Source organism: Condylura cristata, unplaced genomic scaffold (genome assembly GCF_000260355.1).
Source record: "Condylura cristata isolate star-nosed mole 26May11 unplaced genomic scaffold, ConCri1.0 scaffold00042, whole genome shotgun sequence".
In the NCBI taxonomy this organism is placed as follows: Eukaryota; Metazoa; Chordata; class Mammalia; order Eulipotyphla; family Talpidae; genus Condylura; species Condylura cristata.
The window spans coordinates 419,040-434,801 of NW_004567143.1; the positions used below are offsets into that span (position 1 = coordinate 419,040).

The 15,762-nt window shown below is 58.8% G+C and overlaps 2 protein-coding genes across 2 annotated transcripts in view; one reads left to right on the top strand and one right to left on the bottom strand.

Moving 5' to 3' along the window:
- The window catches only part of ZYX (zyxin), an 8,978-nt gene extending 8,020 nt beyond the window's left edge, over positions 1 to 958 (top strand). Inside the window, exon 10 of the mRNA XM_004694333.2 lies at positions 435 to 958. Within this exon, the coding sequence (XP_004694390.1) occupies positions 435 to 539 (105 nt within the window). The 3' untranslated portion in view covers positions 540 to 958. The remainder of the gene's footprint in view (positions 1 to 434) is intronic.
- Positions 959 to 1,111: 153 nt separating this feature from the next.
- On the bottom strand, positions 1,112 to 15,162 carry EPHA1 (EPH receptor A1). Its single transcript, XM_012733884.1, has 17 exons — positions 15,103 to 15,162; positions 10,559 to 10,840; positions 9,263 to 9,671; positions 8,711 to 8,866; positions 8,077 to 8,421; positions 7,795 to 7,922; positions 7,484 to 7,634; positions 7,028 to 7,124; positions 6,735 to 6,793; positions 5,141 to 5,266; positions 4,366 to 4,551; positions 4,141 to 4,202; positions 3,818 to 4,024; positions 3,504 to 3,653; positions 3,100 to 3,293; positions 1,462 to 1,617; positions 1,112 to 1,388 (listed from the first exon to the last, which is right to left on the bottom strand). The coding sequence occupies exons 1-17, from the start codon at positions 15,160 to 15,162 to the stop codon at positions 1,310 to 1,312; spliced, it is 2,847 nt and encodes a 948-aa protein (XP_012589338.1). The 3' UTR covers positions 1,112 to 1,309.
- Between the last annotated feature and the right edge of the window lie 600 nt (positions 15,163 to 15,762).

Sequence of the window (15,762 nt, forward strand, 5' to 3'; positions counted from 1 at the left end):
GTGGTTGTGGCCTGGAGGATGCTGTGAGGGTGGTCAGCAGTGGTGGCCAGCTCAGATGGTTCTGTGGCCGCAGGAAATTTGGGTGTGGGTTTCCGGGGAGTCACCTTGAGCTACTGATGAACCAAGAAAAGGGGGCAGGCCCATGGGAAGGAGGGTGTTGCAGTTTCTGGTAGGAGACACTGGGGATCCCCGTGGGGTTGAAGAAAGGTCAGAGTGCACATGGGGTGCTCCTCCATCCTTTTTGGGGTGGGCACTGTTGAAGCAGCTCTACCTACTGCCCGCTTTTCTGCAGGACAGAAATGACAGTGCGTAATAGAGAACCTGGGGGGGGGGTGCTGGGTGTGGCTGTGGAACCCAGACGAGAGGCCTCCCCAGAGATGAGGGGCTGTGGGGTACAGGGAACCGCCCGCCAGTGCTTCTGTCTCTCCTCCTAGGACTGCGGGAAGCCGCTGTCCATCGAGGCGGATGACAATGGCTGCTTCCCGCTGGACGGCCACGTGCTGTGCCGGAAGTGCCATGGCGCCCGGGCCCAGGCCTGAGCGGGGGCGGCCCCTCCGCACAGCGCTCCTGCCTGCTAGCGGCCACCCACTCTGCTCTCCACCTGTCCCGCGCCCCCCGTTATTTTTGAACGTCCAGCCCCTCCCTTCCTCCATTCCGAACCCCACCCCGGGCTCCTCAGGGACCGGTGAGGGAGGCAGAGGTCCTGCCTGCTTCCCGGCCCCCACCGCCCTGCAGAGACCACCCACCGTCCTCCAGGCGTCCACCTGAGGGGGCCGCTGCTGTCACTGCTGCACCTCTGTTCTCGCTGGCCCCCAGCAGTCTGGAGCTCTGCTTGTGGAGGGCGGGAGACAGCCCTGACCCTCTGGGCGGTGGGCAGGGCTGGGCTGACCTGCCACAAGCTCCCACCTGCCCCGAGCTGCCAGGTGTGGCTAATGCTACCAATAAAAAACCTCATTTTCCAGAATTCTTAGTCGTCAACTCCTTTCTAAGTGCCATGGCCTTCCTGGCGAGGACGGCGGGGCCCTAGGGGCCAACGACAAGCTAACGGAAAAAAAATCGGGTAAAGGTGACAACTCAGTTCTTGTTTATTTACAAAAATAGATATGTTTATGTATATATATTAAACCCTCCCGACAGTACCTGTACTTGGCCTCCCCTTGTAACAGAGGGTCCCTGGCCCCAGGGGCCAGCTCCTCGGGCAGGAGGGGCCAGAGCAGCACCAGATGCCCACAGCTGGTAGCTTGCGGGCCAGGGCGTGAGTGACCACAGGCCCCGCCTGCTCCCTGAGACGGCGGGTGTTGCCGGAGGCTCAGTCCTTAAAGCCCTGAATACTGCAAAGGATGCGCTTCTGGTGTCCAGGCAGCGTGATGCCCATCTGCGCCAGGTCCCTGTGGGCAAGGAAGGGGTCAGGGAGGGCGTGGGCTCCACCCGCCGCCCGCCCGGCCCCGGCCCGGCCCTCACTCAGCCGTCAGCTCCAGCACACACTCCATGGTGTCCAGCCCGGCCGAGCGGAAGTGCAGGATGTAGCGCTTCATGCGGATGGACTCCAGCCACTCGGGAACGCTCCGGTAGGGGATCCCGTCCGAGCCGCTCAGGCTGGGCAGGCGAAGCGTCACCCTGCGGGACACGGGGACACAGGGACACGTCAGCCAGCCCGGGGCCGCCGGGGCTGTCCTCGGCCTTCCTGGCTGCCAGAGTTCAAACTGGGTGTCTGGGCAGAGAGATCAGGCGGACTTCGTGGATGCGCCTGGCCGTTGTCCGTGAACCCGCTTCCCCGCCTGCTTCCTGGTGTGTGTCCAGCCCCGGGCAGGCGGCGGGCCTGCTGCAGAGGCCCGGGGGAAGCGGCAGCCCGGACGCCCCTGGCCGTCCGTCCACCCCGCTCATGTCCGCGGAGAGGGTGGCGTGGGCGGCTGGTGGGGCCGGCCGTGCGGCACCAAGCACCCCAGCTGAATGGGGCAGCAGAGTGGGGTGCAGTCCTGCCTCTGCTCGGGGTGGCCCTGGGCTTCCAGAAGAGAGCAGCCCTGACTGGCCACCTCCAGTCCCCCCTGTTGTTCTTGCTCGCCGACACCCACAATACAATGAGTGTTCCTGTATTCAAGCCAGCACGAGCCAAAAACCATTAGCAAAGTAAATCTGCTGGGGGAAAAATATCCAACATTCCAGAAAGATTAGCACATTCAGTCTCCAGTGTGCGAGGGAGCTGTGCTCCAAAAGATAGTTTCAAAAGCTGGAACTTGCAGCACATTTTCTCCCAGGAACAAGGTTATATATGGTGGTTTGATCCAGAGGCCGGCACGCCAGGGCTGGTCTCCCTGATAAAGCACAGCCCGGCCCCTGTCCCCACGGCCCGCCAGTTCATTCTCCACATTCTGTCCGTGGTTTTGGTAAAAGGCAATTCTGACCATGCCTCTCCCATGGGTAGTTTCTAAAAAGTTGGTCAATAGTGCTCTGTGCTCAGGATAAAGTCCAAACTCTCAGCAGAGCCAGTCTTCCCGGCATTTACCCTGCCACCCTGCCGGCTTCATGGCTGGCCACTGACCCCACAGTGGACGCTGCAGTCAGTCCACCCAGCCCCTGCTCTCCAACTCAGCCGACCCCGCCGGGCGGTCCTCTGCGCATGGCTCGCTGGTATCTCTTCCTCCACCCCAGGCGAAGTGACCAAGCTCCTTACGTCTCAGGACATAAGCCTGGCTGTATCACCAGTGTCAGTGGAGTGACCAGTGCCACCCAGCAGAGAGCTAGCAACCAGAAGGTTCTCCACATGCAGGGGGCTCATGGGGGGCGGGTGCATTTCACTGAAACTCCCCGAGGAGAGGGGTTGGCACAATGGGGCTGGCACAATGCGTGGCTTTGGGAGGGTGCCAGGTTATGCAGCCTGACGTGGGAGAGGATGGGGCTCGCAGGCCAGGTGAGGCCAGGTAAACGGGTCTGGCTGCGACCGACTTCCATAAAGGTGGGTGACCGGAAGCGACCTCTAACTAGTTCTTTTCGAATGCTCCATGCGCCTCCGGCCACTGCGCTTTTTTCTATCAAACTGGACGCCCATTTCCACTTGCCCATGTCTGCCTCCTGGACCCCTCGGCCCCGCCCAGAGCTCACCTGGGGTCAAAGTTGGCAATGGTCCGCAGGGGGTGGGGGTTGGCCAGCAAGTGGTCCAGATGTGCCTGCAGCTGGTGGAAGTGGGGGCGACGGGCCCGGTCGTAGGCCCAGCAGGTCTTCATGAGCTCATACAGCGGGGCAGGGCAGTCCACCGGCGGGGGCAGCCGGTACCCGTCCTCGATGCTCTTCATGACCTGCGGAGGGAGGGGAGGAGCTCACCTGGCAGCCCACGAGAAACGGGTTCACACGCCAGTGCCATGGACCCTCTAGACACCCCAAAGAGAACTGGGAATCAGGAGCACAGACAAACCGGGCTGGGCAGAGTAAGGACGGGCATCTGTGGGGGAGAGCTGGGGAGGGGGGAGGGGAGCTTAGGGCAGCGGGGGGCGGGGGTCCCGGCTCACCTCCTGATTGCTCATCTCCCCATAAGGCTTGTCCCCAAAGCTCAGCACCTCCCACATGACGATCCCAAAACTCCACACGTCGCTGGCCGTGGTGAAGATCCGGTGGGCGATGGCTTCAGGGGCTGTCCAGCGGATGGGGATCTTTCCTCCCTGATGGGGTGTATTGGGCAAAAGGAGATGTGTTCCAGGGCATGGGTGGGGCGGGGAACCCCTGTGTGGCGGGGATAGTAGGGGTGGTGTCCACATGAGGCCAAGCCCCGTCCTACGTGTGTGACAGAACCCGATGCCGGTCGTGGTCGGCACAGGGCTCTAACCTGGGTTTCGTAGGTGCCATCGAAGTTGTCCAGGAGGCGGGTCAGGCCAAAGTCAGACACCTTGCAGCACAGGTTCTGATTCACCAAGATGTTCCTGGCAGCTAGGTCGCGGTGCACATAATTGTGGTCACTGAGGTAGTTCATACCAGAGGCGATGCCCTTTAGCATGGCCACCAGCTGGGCAGGGACCAGCTGGTCTTCCCGCTCCTGCAGCAGGGGGAGAGGGCCGGTGTGGGGCTGGGCTGCCCTCCCGGGCCAGAAGCCAAAGGCCAGGGCACCCCAGGGGCGCATCCGCCTTCCCAGCTGCTCCTCACCCTCCTCACCCGCAGGAAGGCGTCCAGGGCTCCGTTTTCCATAAACTCCGTGATGATCATGATGGGTTTTCCTGAGACACAGCAAGTCATCCTGGCTACCACCCTCACCCCCACCCCCACCCCCACCCCCACAGCCTGCCTTACAGCCCTGCTCCCCCGCCACGCCTGGGGGTCTCGAACCCCCTACCAGCCCCGCCCCGCGCCTGCGCACACACGCCGGGCCCCGCCTCGTACTCTTCGTGACCACGCCTTCCAGGTGCAGGATGTGCGGGTGGTTGAACTGGCCCATGATGGTGGCCTCACGGAGGAAGTTCCACCACTGGCCGTCTGGAGACGTGTCTTTCAGGGTCTTGATGGCCACGGTCATGTAGTCCTGGTTGGGGATTCTCAGCGTCCCTCGATACACTTCCCCAAACTCTCCTGCGCGACAGAACAGGACATGATACACGGGCAGCACTATCCTCCCGTCTCCGCGTCCCTGCTGGAAGCGCAGGGTGCTTGTTCAGGTGACAGGGACTCCGCTGCACTTCCGAGGGGCCGGGCCCAGGTGCACAGGGGTCAGCGGGACCCGCCTGGGCAGCCGGGCAGGCGGCCATGGCCACCTGTCTTCCCTGAGCTCCCCCAGGCACGGCTTGGCGGCCAGGGCTGCGTAATCGGCAAGGACACTGCCTGGCTTTGTTCTCTGCTGGGATCCTGTTCCTCTGGTGACCCAAGGGATCAGGGCAGCCCAGGGACACTGGGCCCCTGATGGGGTGGAATGTGGGGCAAGGGAGGTTCCAAATCTCTCGGATGTTTGGGAACCATGTGTAAGTCTGAGCCAGAAACACAAGCACTGGAACAGGCTGTCCTGCTTGGGGCCCCCCAGTACCCCTGGTGGGGGTTGTACCATGCACCCTGCAGTGCCAGGCCAGTATGGGGAAAGGGGGGAGTGGCCACAGAAGAGGCCAGCTGGGCTCCTGGGAGGTGTGGGCTGGCAGCTGTGAGCCCCACCTGGGAGCGGCAGACTCACCTTCCCCTATGACCGTGTCCACGATCAGCCAGCCTGGGTCAAGCTCCTGGGTGAAGTCCAGGGCTCCCTGGGCAGGGTCCTCGTAAGCCTGCAGGTCCACGTACGGCTTCAGCCACAGCTTGTCCTCTGCAGGGGTCACACGAATACTCATGTCAGGGCCCTGGAGTATTGGGGGCTGAGGGGAGGGGGGGGGCGTCCTGAAGGAACTCTGCAGAGTTTTGTGGACTTTACCCCCAACTCCGGTTCTGTGGCCTCCACCCCCTACTCAGGTTATTGAAACTACAACTCCCAGCAGTACTAGGGAGAGAACTGTGAGGACCCAAGGGTGGAGCTAACCAGGCATTCTGGGACTTTTGCGGTTATATAAAGGAGCCATGTTGACCCTCTCTCTCTAGACCCCATGGCTGGTGGTTGGTTGCTTGGCTCTTGATGAGCTTCCAATGTGATAGTGGGGTTCTAGTCAGCTGAACTGGTAGGATGTTTAGTTACCTTATATCTCTCTCTTTCCCTGGGTTGTTCCTTTCCTTTCCCCTTTTGTAAATAAACCCATTATTGACTCTTTTGTTGCGCCTGCAGGACAACTGAATCTTAAGCACGGGTGAGGCCCCACAGACAGGCGGCCCAGTTTACAGTGGGGTGTCCTGTAACAGGAGGACTCTGGTTTGGGCCGAGCATCAAAGTCTCCACATCCCAGCTGTTTTTCCTCCATCCCTGAGCGAAGCCCCTATGTCCTCACCCCCAAAGGCTGAGGCAAGGAGCCAGGGACCAGACCCAAAATAGTGTCCATGCCTCGAGTTTCCCAATCTCCTGTGGCTCTTGACCTGCTTCAAATTCCTTGCCTTTCCTCTGCACCCCGCCATAGCTCTGCACTCCTGCACACCTCATTCACATTCCTAGACCAGCGCCTCCCGCTGCGGCTCAGACACATCTGATCCCCTGGTGCGGGCACCCGATGAGGTGGCTGACAGGCACCCCACAGGCCTGGGAGGATGTTAGGGAGACTTGGCCTATCTCCATCCCACCCAGCCTCAGCCCACAGACCTGACCAGCCCGGAGGGACTCGGAGACCCAGAGCCCAGCTGGGGTCCAGGGGGCCCTGATGAGGTGGCTGACAGGCACCCCACAGGCCTGGGAGGATGTTAGGGAGACTCGGCCTATCTCCATCCCACCCAGCCTCAGCCCACAGACCTGACCAGCCCGGAGGGGCTCGGAGACCCAGAGCCCAGCTGGGGTCCAGGGGGCCCTGATGAGGTGGCTGACAGGCACCCCACAGGCCTGGGAGGATGTTAGGGAGACTAGGCCTATCTCCATCCCACCCAGCCTCAGTCCACAGACCTGACCAGCCCGGAGGGGCTCGGAGACCCAGACAGAGCCCAGCCGGGGTCCGGGGGGCCCATCAGCTAATAGGTGATGGTACTGTGCCTCTGGAGGGCTGTCAGTACAAAGTTAATTAGCCAAAGTTAATTAGGTAGCAGAACACAGGCGCCCTAGAGATGCTAAAGCCCACCCACGCCCCAGAGTTGTTCTAGCAAAAGCGAGTCTCTTGTCCCACCCAGGCACCCCGACACACACAGACACGCACGCTCCTGCTTACCCCGGTCCACGTCAGCGACTCGGTCCCGCTGCCTCGGCTGCCGTCGCTGCTGTCCTTTCCTGTGGAGTTTGGGGGCAGCTTCTTCAGGGTCCAGGATCACCTCAGGAGCCCAGTGGACTCAGGCTAAGTTTTCCCCAGCAACTCTTTGTGGGGATGGGGGTACAGGGTTGGTGTGGGGACACGCTGGCACTTGGCACTGGGGGTTAGGGGGTCTTGGGGCTGTATACAGGGACTCCTGACCGGGCAGAGGGACCCAGGAGGGTGGACAGAAGGGGAGTGGAGAGGAACAGCACCTTGAACGGAAGACGAGAATCCCAAGCAGCAGCGCCACGCCAAGGAGCACCCCAAAGATGATGGCGACGATCTCTCCTCCGGTCAGTCCCCTGGAAACTGCAGGCACGTGGGGTGAGCCCTGTGCCCAGGGGACCTTGGGTAATGTGCCCCCTAACTGGGGAGAGGGGAGCACTGGCTCTCTGTTGGAGAGCAATAAGCTGAGCGGTTAGGACACGGCCAAGATCCAGCATCCACACGCGTATCTGAGGAGGCGCCCCGGTGTAAGTGTGGGCTCCGCCCCCAGGTGGCTTCTGTGTCTGTGCATGCATGTGGGTGCGTGAGCACACGTGTGCAGCACGCGGGCCTGCACGTGAGCCCGACAGCGCCGTGCGCAGAGGAAGAGGAAAGCTCCTGACTGGATCGGGTCAGCGAGGCCTCGTGGACGGCAGGTGCACCTGTGTCGGGAGCCCACCCACCTGGAGGGCTGGTCCGGAACTCATGGTCAGGAGAGAAAGGGCCAGGGCCCAGCGGGGTCAGCGTCCGGACCCGGACAATGTACGTGGTGTCCGGCTGCAGTTCGGTCAGTAAGACCCTGGGCTCTAGGACCATCTGGTGGCGCTCTTCATCCTGCGGATGGGGACTGGCGGTAAGGCAGCCAGGCTGGGCGAGGGCTCTTTGCAGACTTGTCCCGAGGAAGCCACACAGTTCACTGTGGGAGTCTCCCCCTGCAAGCTGCACCCCAAGCAAGGAGTCTTGGCTCGTCCTCACCTGTCGGCTGTGTCCTCACCTGGTTCAGCACGTGCAGCTCGTAGCTGAGGTTCCCCCCGGGGCTGCGGGGCCGGGACCCCGCCCAGGTCAGCTCCAGCTGCCGAGGCTCCTTCTTCACCAGCCGCAGGGAGAGGCCAGACAGGGACTCTGTGAGGCCAAGGTTGGTTGCATTTGGAAGGAGAGCGGAGACACCTCAGCCGCCGCTGGTGGGGTGCTTCCTGCCCAGCCATTTGTGCCGGGGGGCCGGAGCCCCTCCGCTTTGTCCGCAGGCCAGGCCCGCCTCCCCGGTGCCCGGCCTCACCTGCGTGCCCCATGCTGATGGTGAGGGTGGCACCGCCCGGCTTGCTGCGGCCCAGCCCTGACACTCCGTTTCGGGCCTTCACGGTGAAGGTGTAGTTGGCGTAGGGTTCCAGGCCGTCCACACGCACAGCGGGAGCCGTGAGCCCGCTGGCCCCGGGGGAGAAGAGCACGCTTCCCCCACAGGGCTGGCAGGGCCCCCCATCCACTGCTGCCCCCCGACACTGTGAGCACCCCACACTGTACTGGACATCCTGGCGCCCCCCTGTATCTGCCGGGGGTTCCCAGCGCAGGGAGAGTTGCGTCCCAGAAACAGAGAAGCTCAGGTTTCGGGGGACAGAGGGAGGGCCTGTGGGAGAAGAGGGGGCATCGGCAGGTGGCTCTCTGCTTTGCCCCAAGCGGCCGACCCCTCACCTCTTCCCGCCGCCCCAACTCTTGAGGTCCTTCAAAGACTTGATTCCCTCTAAGGAAAACGTGACTTGACCACATCTCTGCATTCTTCCGGGAGAGTGGGGGAGGGGCTTTAAGCAGGACAGCCGACAGTGCCCACGGTGATAAATTCTGGGCACTTCAGACCCGAGCAAGGGCTGGGCACAGGTCCCTCACAGATGGCCAGGTCGGGCGGGCCCGGGACTCACGCGTGCACGCCACCTGGGGGCCCTCCCCAGGGGCTCGGTAATGGCCGCTCTCACAGGTACAAACGGTGGACCCCTCAGACTCAGCGCTGCTGTGCTGGGGGCACTTGAGGCAATGGGGCGTGTCCACGTCAGCCCGGTAGGAGTGGCTGGGGCAGGCTGGAGGGAGAAGGAGCACAGCTGACCTCTGGGGGGCCACAGCCCCCCTCCCCAACCTGGACAGAAACACCTCAGCACACATAGCTTAGGGCTCTTACTCCCCATTCCAGTTTAAAAAATCCCCAAAACATGAAACTTGCTTCCAGTGAGTGCAAAAGAAAAATAGGAATGCACTTCTGAGGGATAGCCACGCAGCGGGAACTTGGGGGGGAGGGTGAAATCTCTTAACGTGTTCAAAGATGCTCATACTTAATTGCAGGAGATTTGCATGGATATCAAAAATGAAAAAAAAAAAATCCTTCAACACGGACTAAACCTTCCCTCCCTGGGCATGCCGGAGACCTTCTTCCCCAAGGGGGCCCCGCAGGGTGTCCCCACCTCCCGGAATGTCCTTACCCAGACAGCCCTCGCCTTGGCGCCTGCCGCCTTCCTCGTAGCCGGGCTCACAGTGGCACCGGCCCACGGGCACCAGCCACTCGCCCTCGGGGCTGCAGTGCATGCGGGGTGTACCCGAGGGGCTGGGGCTGGCTCGGGCATGGGGCAAACAGGTCCCCGCCACTTCCACCAAGCCGCCAGGTCCAGGGAGCGTGTCGGGGAACCAGACCAGGCCGTGCACAGTTTCCGGGCAGCGTTGGTAGAACACCCGGACGGACACCAGGGCCACGCAGGCCCCTGGGTTGTGGAAGGCCAGGTAGAGGCCGCGGCGGGTCAGGCGGCCCAAGGAGCACTGCTCCACGTTCAGTTTCACTGCCCCCGAGGCCAGGTCTCGGATGGTGAAGCTCTGGTCTGCAGCCACTGTGGTTACCTGGAAGAAGGTGGGGGAGAGAGGATGTGCTTTGCTCCCACCTACAGAAAGATGGCTTAATGCGCGACAGTTCAGGCAACTGGAACCTGGGGGCTTACTGGCTGTGAGCTACCGAGCTAAGGATTTTATGTGCTTTATGCCGGTGAGGCCATGCATTCGTCTTACACTGTAGCTTAATAACCACCCCCAGGAAACATACCGGGAAATTAAGGCCCAGGGAGGTGAAGCTCTCTTACAAGGTCACACAGCTACCGAGTGATGGCCGTGGAACAACCAGGCAGCTGGACGCTCACAGAACGTCTGCTGTTCGGAGGCGTATCCTGCCTCACTGTCAATGAGGTGATCAGTTATAAAGTGTGTCATCGTTCATTTATTACTAATAACAAATTTTACAGCATCTTTTGGAAAACAACCAGAGCACATCTTATATAACACGCTCCTCTCTCTGCATTCCAGCATGCTTCCCTAAGGAGGGAATGGGACCCGAGGGCCAGCCTACAGGGCCTTTATTCCAGCCATATTCATGGTGGTGCCACATGCCAACTTGGCTGTTCTGGAAGGTTCTTGCCTGCCTCCAGCATGGCATGGCATGATCTCCACAGAGGCTTGCAAATCTAAAGAAACGAGACCGCCAGTGTCACCACTATTTTAAGACAGCGAGACCACGGCTCAGAGAGGGTCAGTGATGCAGCCAAGGCCGGGATATGGCAAAAAGTCCTCAAGTGCGGCTCATCTGAGCCTCCTGGCACCTCCCTTTCATCAGCCTGCACCTACACTGTCTCTGGGTTCTGCCCCCTGCTCTTTTTTTTTCCCCACTAGCAGAGCGAAGGAAAGGTGTGAGGCAGGGATCAGCCTCAGGACAGAAAGGGAAGGAGAGGCAGAAGCACCTTCTGGAACAAGGGGCGTCGCAGCTGGATGCCCACATCCTGGTCACTCTCCATGAACAGCAGGTTGAAGGTCTCTTTGCAGCCCAGGGGCCCGCCCCCCCCGGGGAAGCTCTTGCAGTCCCGAACGGTGAACTGCAGCTCCACGTGCACCCGCGAGGCCTCTTCACCCCGGTAGATCCAGTTGGAGCGCAGCCAGTGGTCTGTATCTCCGCCGTCCTGCCCTGGGCAGTCTTGGTACATGTACAGGGGAGTCCCGTTCAGTATCTGCTGCACCTCACTCCACTACGAGAGGAAATCAGAATCAGGCGCCAGGCAGCCCCAGGCTCCCCAAGCCCTGATTTCCTGGAGCTGAGGATAAGAAACCCATTGCCAGTGTTCCCCAGATTCGCGCTACTTGTTCGGCCTCCCCTCCCAACCCCTTGACCCCAGGATGGCAGGTGCAGTGTTGAGGGTTAGGGACTCCTTAACAGCACCACTGTTACCCCCTTACCCGCCCCCCACCCTTAACGTCCTTAGCCAGCTCTGGTTCCACCAAAGCTCACTCCAGTGGCAAGAATCTGAGCACTGATTTTTACCTATTGCATCTCCAGAAAGTCAGGCACTGCCAAGGCAGACTTTCACAGCAAAAGCTCAGAAGAAAACCTTTCTTCCAGTTTGCTCAAGGAGGAGACCGCGTCCCCCCAAGCGGCCGGAGGGCAGGCACAGACTCTTTGGCATAAAGAATCTCATTCTCTCCACTGCTCCTCTGGTTATCAAAATCAGCAAGCGGCAAAGGTACTGTCTTGGGTAGGTGGGGGCGGGGTGCGCCATCCAGGCCATCGCTGCCCCAAACCTCTTCTTACGCCAGAAAAACATGAACTCAGCAGTAATAAGGGCTGGTGCAGGGTTTACCCACGACCAGCTGCTGAAAGCCCGGCCCAGGGGAAGCCCAGGCCACCGAGAGGTTGACTTGTGACTGGGTACCCAGGAACCAGAGCTCAGGCTTTAAGCATCCATCCCTCTGTGCTTATTTCAAAAGGCCAAAGAGCAAAAATCTAACTGTCATAAAAAGGTAAAGTCTTCTCATCCTCCCAACCTCCATTCCCATTTTTAACAAATTGAGACGAAACAGTTGTAGAACATTTTCAGTGCCAGAGAGAAGCCTGAGAGTGTTTACTGTGTGCTTTTAATATATATATATATATATATATTTAAAAGCATGCAAATTAGTCTACAAGCTGCTTTTTGTTTTTAACAGTCTTTGGAAGGAGTTTACCAGAGTATGCAAAGAGCTACCTAACTCATTTTAGCAGGCACAGACTAGCGTTCACGTGAATGGATATACCTATTCAGTTATCTACTGACTGTGGGACATTTAGGCAGCTTCTAGGTTTTTCTTAAGCCTAGATTTCTCTAAGATTTCTGTGGAACTGCTGTATCCAAGGCACAGCAACGACAAGTGTTATGAGAAGACATCGCCAAATTGTTCTCCAAAAAGACTCGATCAATTTACACTTGGACCAGCAATGCACACATTTTCTCAAAACCTCATCAGCCCTGGATGTCAATGACCTTTTTGTCTGGAGTTATAGACAAAAAACAGCTTCTCGCTATGTTGATTTTCATTTCTTTGAGGAAGTTTTTTTCCTTTTTGCTCACTGGCTATTTGTATTTGCAATTACCTGTTCAGAACTATTGCCTGATAAGCGGGTGGTCTCTCTTGGTTGAGCTTTTAAAAAACACACAGCCCTCCCTGGTGGCGCAGCGGGTTAAAGCACAGCACTGAGAAGCTAAAGCCGCTTCCGCATGAGTTCGATTCCAGCCTGCTCCGGAGGTGACCACAGGGCGCGGCAGACCTCTCCTGACCCGCCCGCTCCTCCCTTCAGCAGTGTATTTCGTCGATCTGCCTGTTCTGCTCCCCACTCTGTCTCTGGTGAAACCTCTCACCGCCCCTGAGCCTCTGGCTTGTACCCCAGTTCTGTATGAACAAATAAATAAATCTTTAAAAAAAAAAAGCAAAAAAACATGCCAGACGCTAATCATTTGCTTGAAGTGTACATTTCAAACACTTCCCCCTGTCTGGCACAGTCCTCCCCTTTACCAGTGGGATTCTTTTTTTTTTTAATCAATAGAATATAATAGTTTATTTTTACATCATTCTGTACATTTTTTCCCCCATCTCAATTGTAATCCCTGCGGGTTTCCCATCACCGAGTCACCCGTGTGCCATCACCATAATCCCGTGCATTTCCCCCCCACCCCCCGTTTTTGATCCCATTCCCCATTCCACCGCCACAAAGTGTCTCTGGTCTATGGCTGTTCATTATTCTTATTATTTTCTCGCCTGGTCCGTTATTCTCCTGCTATGAGCGAAACCAGTGGGATATATTCTAAACTTGAAGCTGCTAACCCTTACAGTCTTTCCCATTATGATTTCTGTGTATTTTGCCTGAGAAACTGTCCCATCACAAACTTAAAAAGACCTCCTGTATTTTTTTCTCCTAATATTTTTGTGGGTTTGGTATTTCCCTTTAGATTTAATCTCCCTCGAATTACTTTGTGGGCAGTATGAAGTAGAAGAATAACATTATTTTTCTGAACCTGCAGACATTTTCTGGTCAATTTATTGACCAGACTTCCCCCCTTGACTGGAGAGCCCCATTGTGTGTGGGCTCTTGCTCCTGAACGTCCGATCCTGTCCCCTGACTGCGCTCTTGGGCAAGGCCACGTTTCAATTCGGGTGGATGCTAGGTATGGCCTGCTACCTGGCAGGACAAGTCCCCACTGCATTGTTCTTCCTTTTGAAATAAATTCTCAGCCATCCTAAGCATTTTCTCTGCCAGAAGATTTTAAGGAAGAAGCTCTCAAATTCTAGAAAGTGTTCCACTGGTAGCTTGCTCACAATATCCTTATTTTATAGAGAAGACACTGAAGTCCTTACAAAGTTAATTTCCCCCCAGGTCTCCCATGGCTACTCTCAGCTCTGAGAAAGGCAAGAAAAGAGCAAAACAAAACACCGTTAACTAAGAAACTGGGGCGGCGTGGGTAGGGCAGGGGCAGGAATCTACGCTGCTATGAGGCCCCTAGTTTTACCGTTTTGGGGGGCTCAAAGACTGGGCCAGAGGGGTGTGAAGGCACCGGGAGCCTGTTCAGCAGGGGCATGGGGTGGCGGGCAGGGGGAGGTGTGGGCGGCTCATGTGCGCCCCATTAGCTGCCAGGGCTGCAGCTGGAACCAGGGATGCCAGGTTCCCAGCTGGTTTCGCCCCTGCCCGCTGCAGCTGGGGCAGATGGAGAAAGAACCACCAGGATGTCAGCTCATCCCTGGGCACGGCAGACTCCTCCATGGATTCACCTATACGGAAGCTGGACCTGAAAGTGCGTGTTCTGATAGACGGGGAGAAGAGAGGCCTGGGTAGACGGGTGTGGGACAGACATGCCTTCTGGCCTTTCTGCTCAGTGCAAGGACAGACAGAGCTGCGCCAGGGTCTGGCCTTTGATGGCACCTGGCAGGGGAGGGCTGAGCTGGGTCGGGCGGCGGTGGAGCCAGCCAGCAGCTGGACCCGCGGCCCTCACGTGGACAGGTTAGCAGGTTTATGAGATGAAGCGCCTACTAGGACCAGCCTAGTCCGGGAGTTTGCGGGCAGCCCCTCCTGTAGGATGTCTACGGTTTAGTCTATTAATTCTAATTACAGGCCACTGTGCGGAAGAGCTGGGCACGGAGACAGGACCTTAGGACCTAGACGGAAAGAAAGCAAGGGAACTGGACCCAGGAAAGTAGGGGATTCCTGCTGGCGGAAGAGAGGAAAAGGGAGCCAGAGGACAGGAACCTTGGGAGAGAGAGGAGGGGCTGACGCCCTTCTCCCCTGACTCTGGGGTCAGGCAGAAAGTGCCCTGGGATGCACAGAAGCCATCTCTGCTTGCCCCTCTCAGGAGTACACCAGGAGGGCTGGGCCTTGGGGGGGCCAAGCAGAGGGGTCGCTGGGGATGGCTGGCCAGGCAGAGGAGGTGCTCTGGCTTCAGGGACCTTTCTGCCCGCATCTTGTAACTGAGGCCCATGGGGGTGGGGTGCTAAAAGCCTTTGAAGAAGTTGATGAAAACGTTGGGTCTCCTCTCTAGAAAATATATATGCCTGTATGCATACTTTAGAATACATTTGCATGGGGTCCCCTGAACCCCTGAAGCCTACAGGTGGGGCCCAGAGTGAGCACACTGTGTTTGGGTCTCAGGCCTCAGAGTGCCCACAGTCCTTTCCAGAAGGCCCTTTCTCTCGGTGGGGTGTGGGCTCCTCTCCAGGCCTCCTTCACCGGCTTCCAGCCCTCTCTCCAGCCCTCCCGCAGGGGGCCAGCAGGGGGAGGAGTGGGCATTGAAGTGTTCCCCAGGGGGTGCAGCCTGGCCCTCCTACCCCCCAATCCCATTCAGAAGGCTCTGACTCACCTCCCCTCCCCCTCCCGGAGGAGACACTTCCAGTTTTTCCAGCTCTTTTCCGTTCCTCCACCCACCTCTCCGCCCCATTTCCCACTGGCCTTCAGTGTGCACCTTTGGGGTCACCCCTCCCGGACACTTACCCCATCCTCTGGGGGGTCCAGCAGCCAACCCAGCTCTCCCTGTGCTGTGCTCGTGTCCATCAGAGTGACTGAAGGTGGGGAGAGAAGGGGCCTGTCACCTCTGGGGAGGAGACCCCACACGAGCAACCCCCCCCTATTCTGCAACCCCAAACCCCAGGCTTCCCCAGCCCTTTCTGACAGCGGTGCCTTCCTGGGGTTCAGGAAGACTGGCCCAGGACAGAAGTGGAGGGGAAAGGGCTGAGGCTGCATCTTGAGCCCAGACGGCCCAGGAAGCCCCAGGACCAGCGGCCCACTCAAGACTTGCACCCTCTCTACGGTGGGGGCCACCGGCTGCAGGATCAGAATGGAGGCCAGGGTGGGTGTCCCTCCGTCTCTGGGTCGGGGGAGTGGGAAGGGGTGCGCAAGGGACCCCAGAAGGGGATAGCAAAGGGCCTGCTCTGACTGGGGGTGCCGGCTGGGGTTCCAGGCACAGTTCCAGGTCTGGGGATTGAGGCGAACAGGGCCATGGCGGGCCTGCAAGTCCTCACCTGTAAGGCTGGACCTCTATTTCCTGGACCCCCTGCACCCCAAGTCCTAACTCTTCAGCGGCGTCCCACCACCGACCTGAGAGGGTTCAAACTCGGGGGTGGGCGCCGAAGCCATGTCAGCCTGGAAATGAGG

Bases quoted from the DNA above. Each gene is read 5' to 3' on its own strand.
- EPHA1 (XM_012733884.1), bottom strand. From the start codon at position 15,162: ATGGACACGAGCACAGCACAGGGAGAGCTGGGTTGGCTGCTGGACCCC. The intron at 7,125-7,483 runs GTGGGTGGGCTC...ACGTGCCTGCAG, and splicing joins GTTCCGGACCAGCCCTCCAG to TTTCCAGGGGACTGACCGGA. The intron at 5,267-6,734 runs GTAAGCAGGAGC...TGACCCCTGCAG, and splicing joins AGTCGCTGACGTGGACCGGG to AGGACAAGCTGTGGCTGAAG.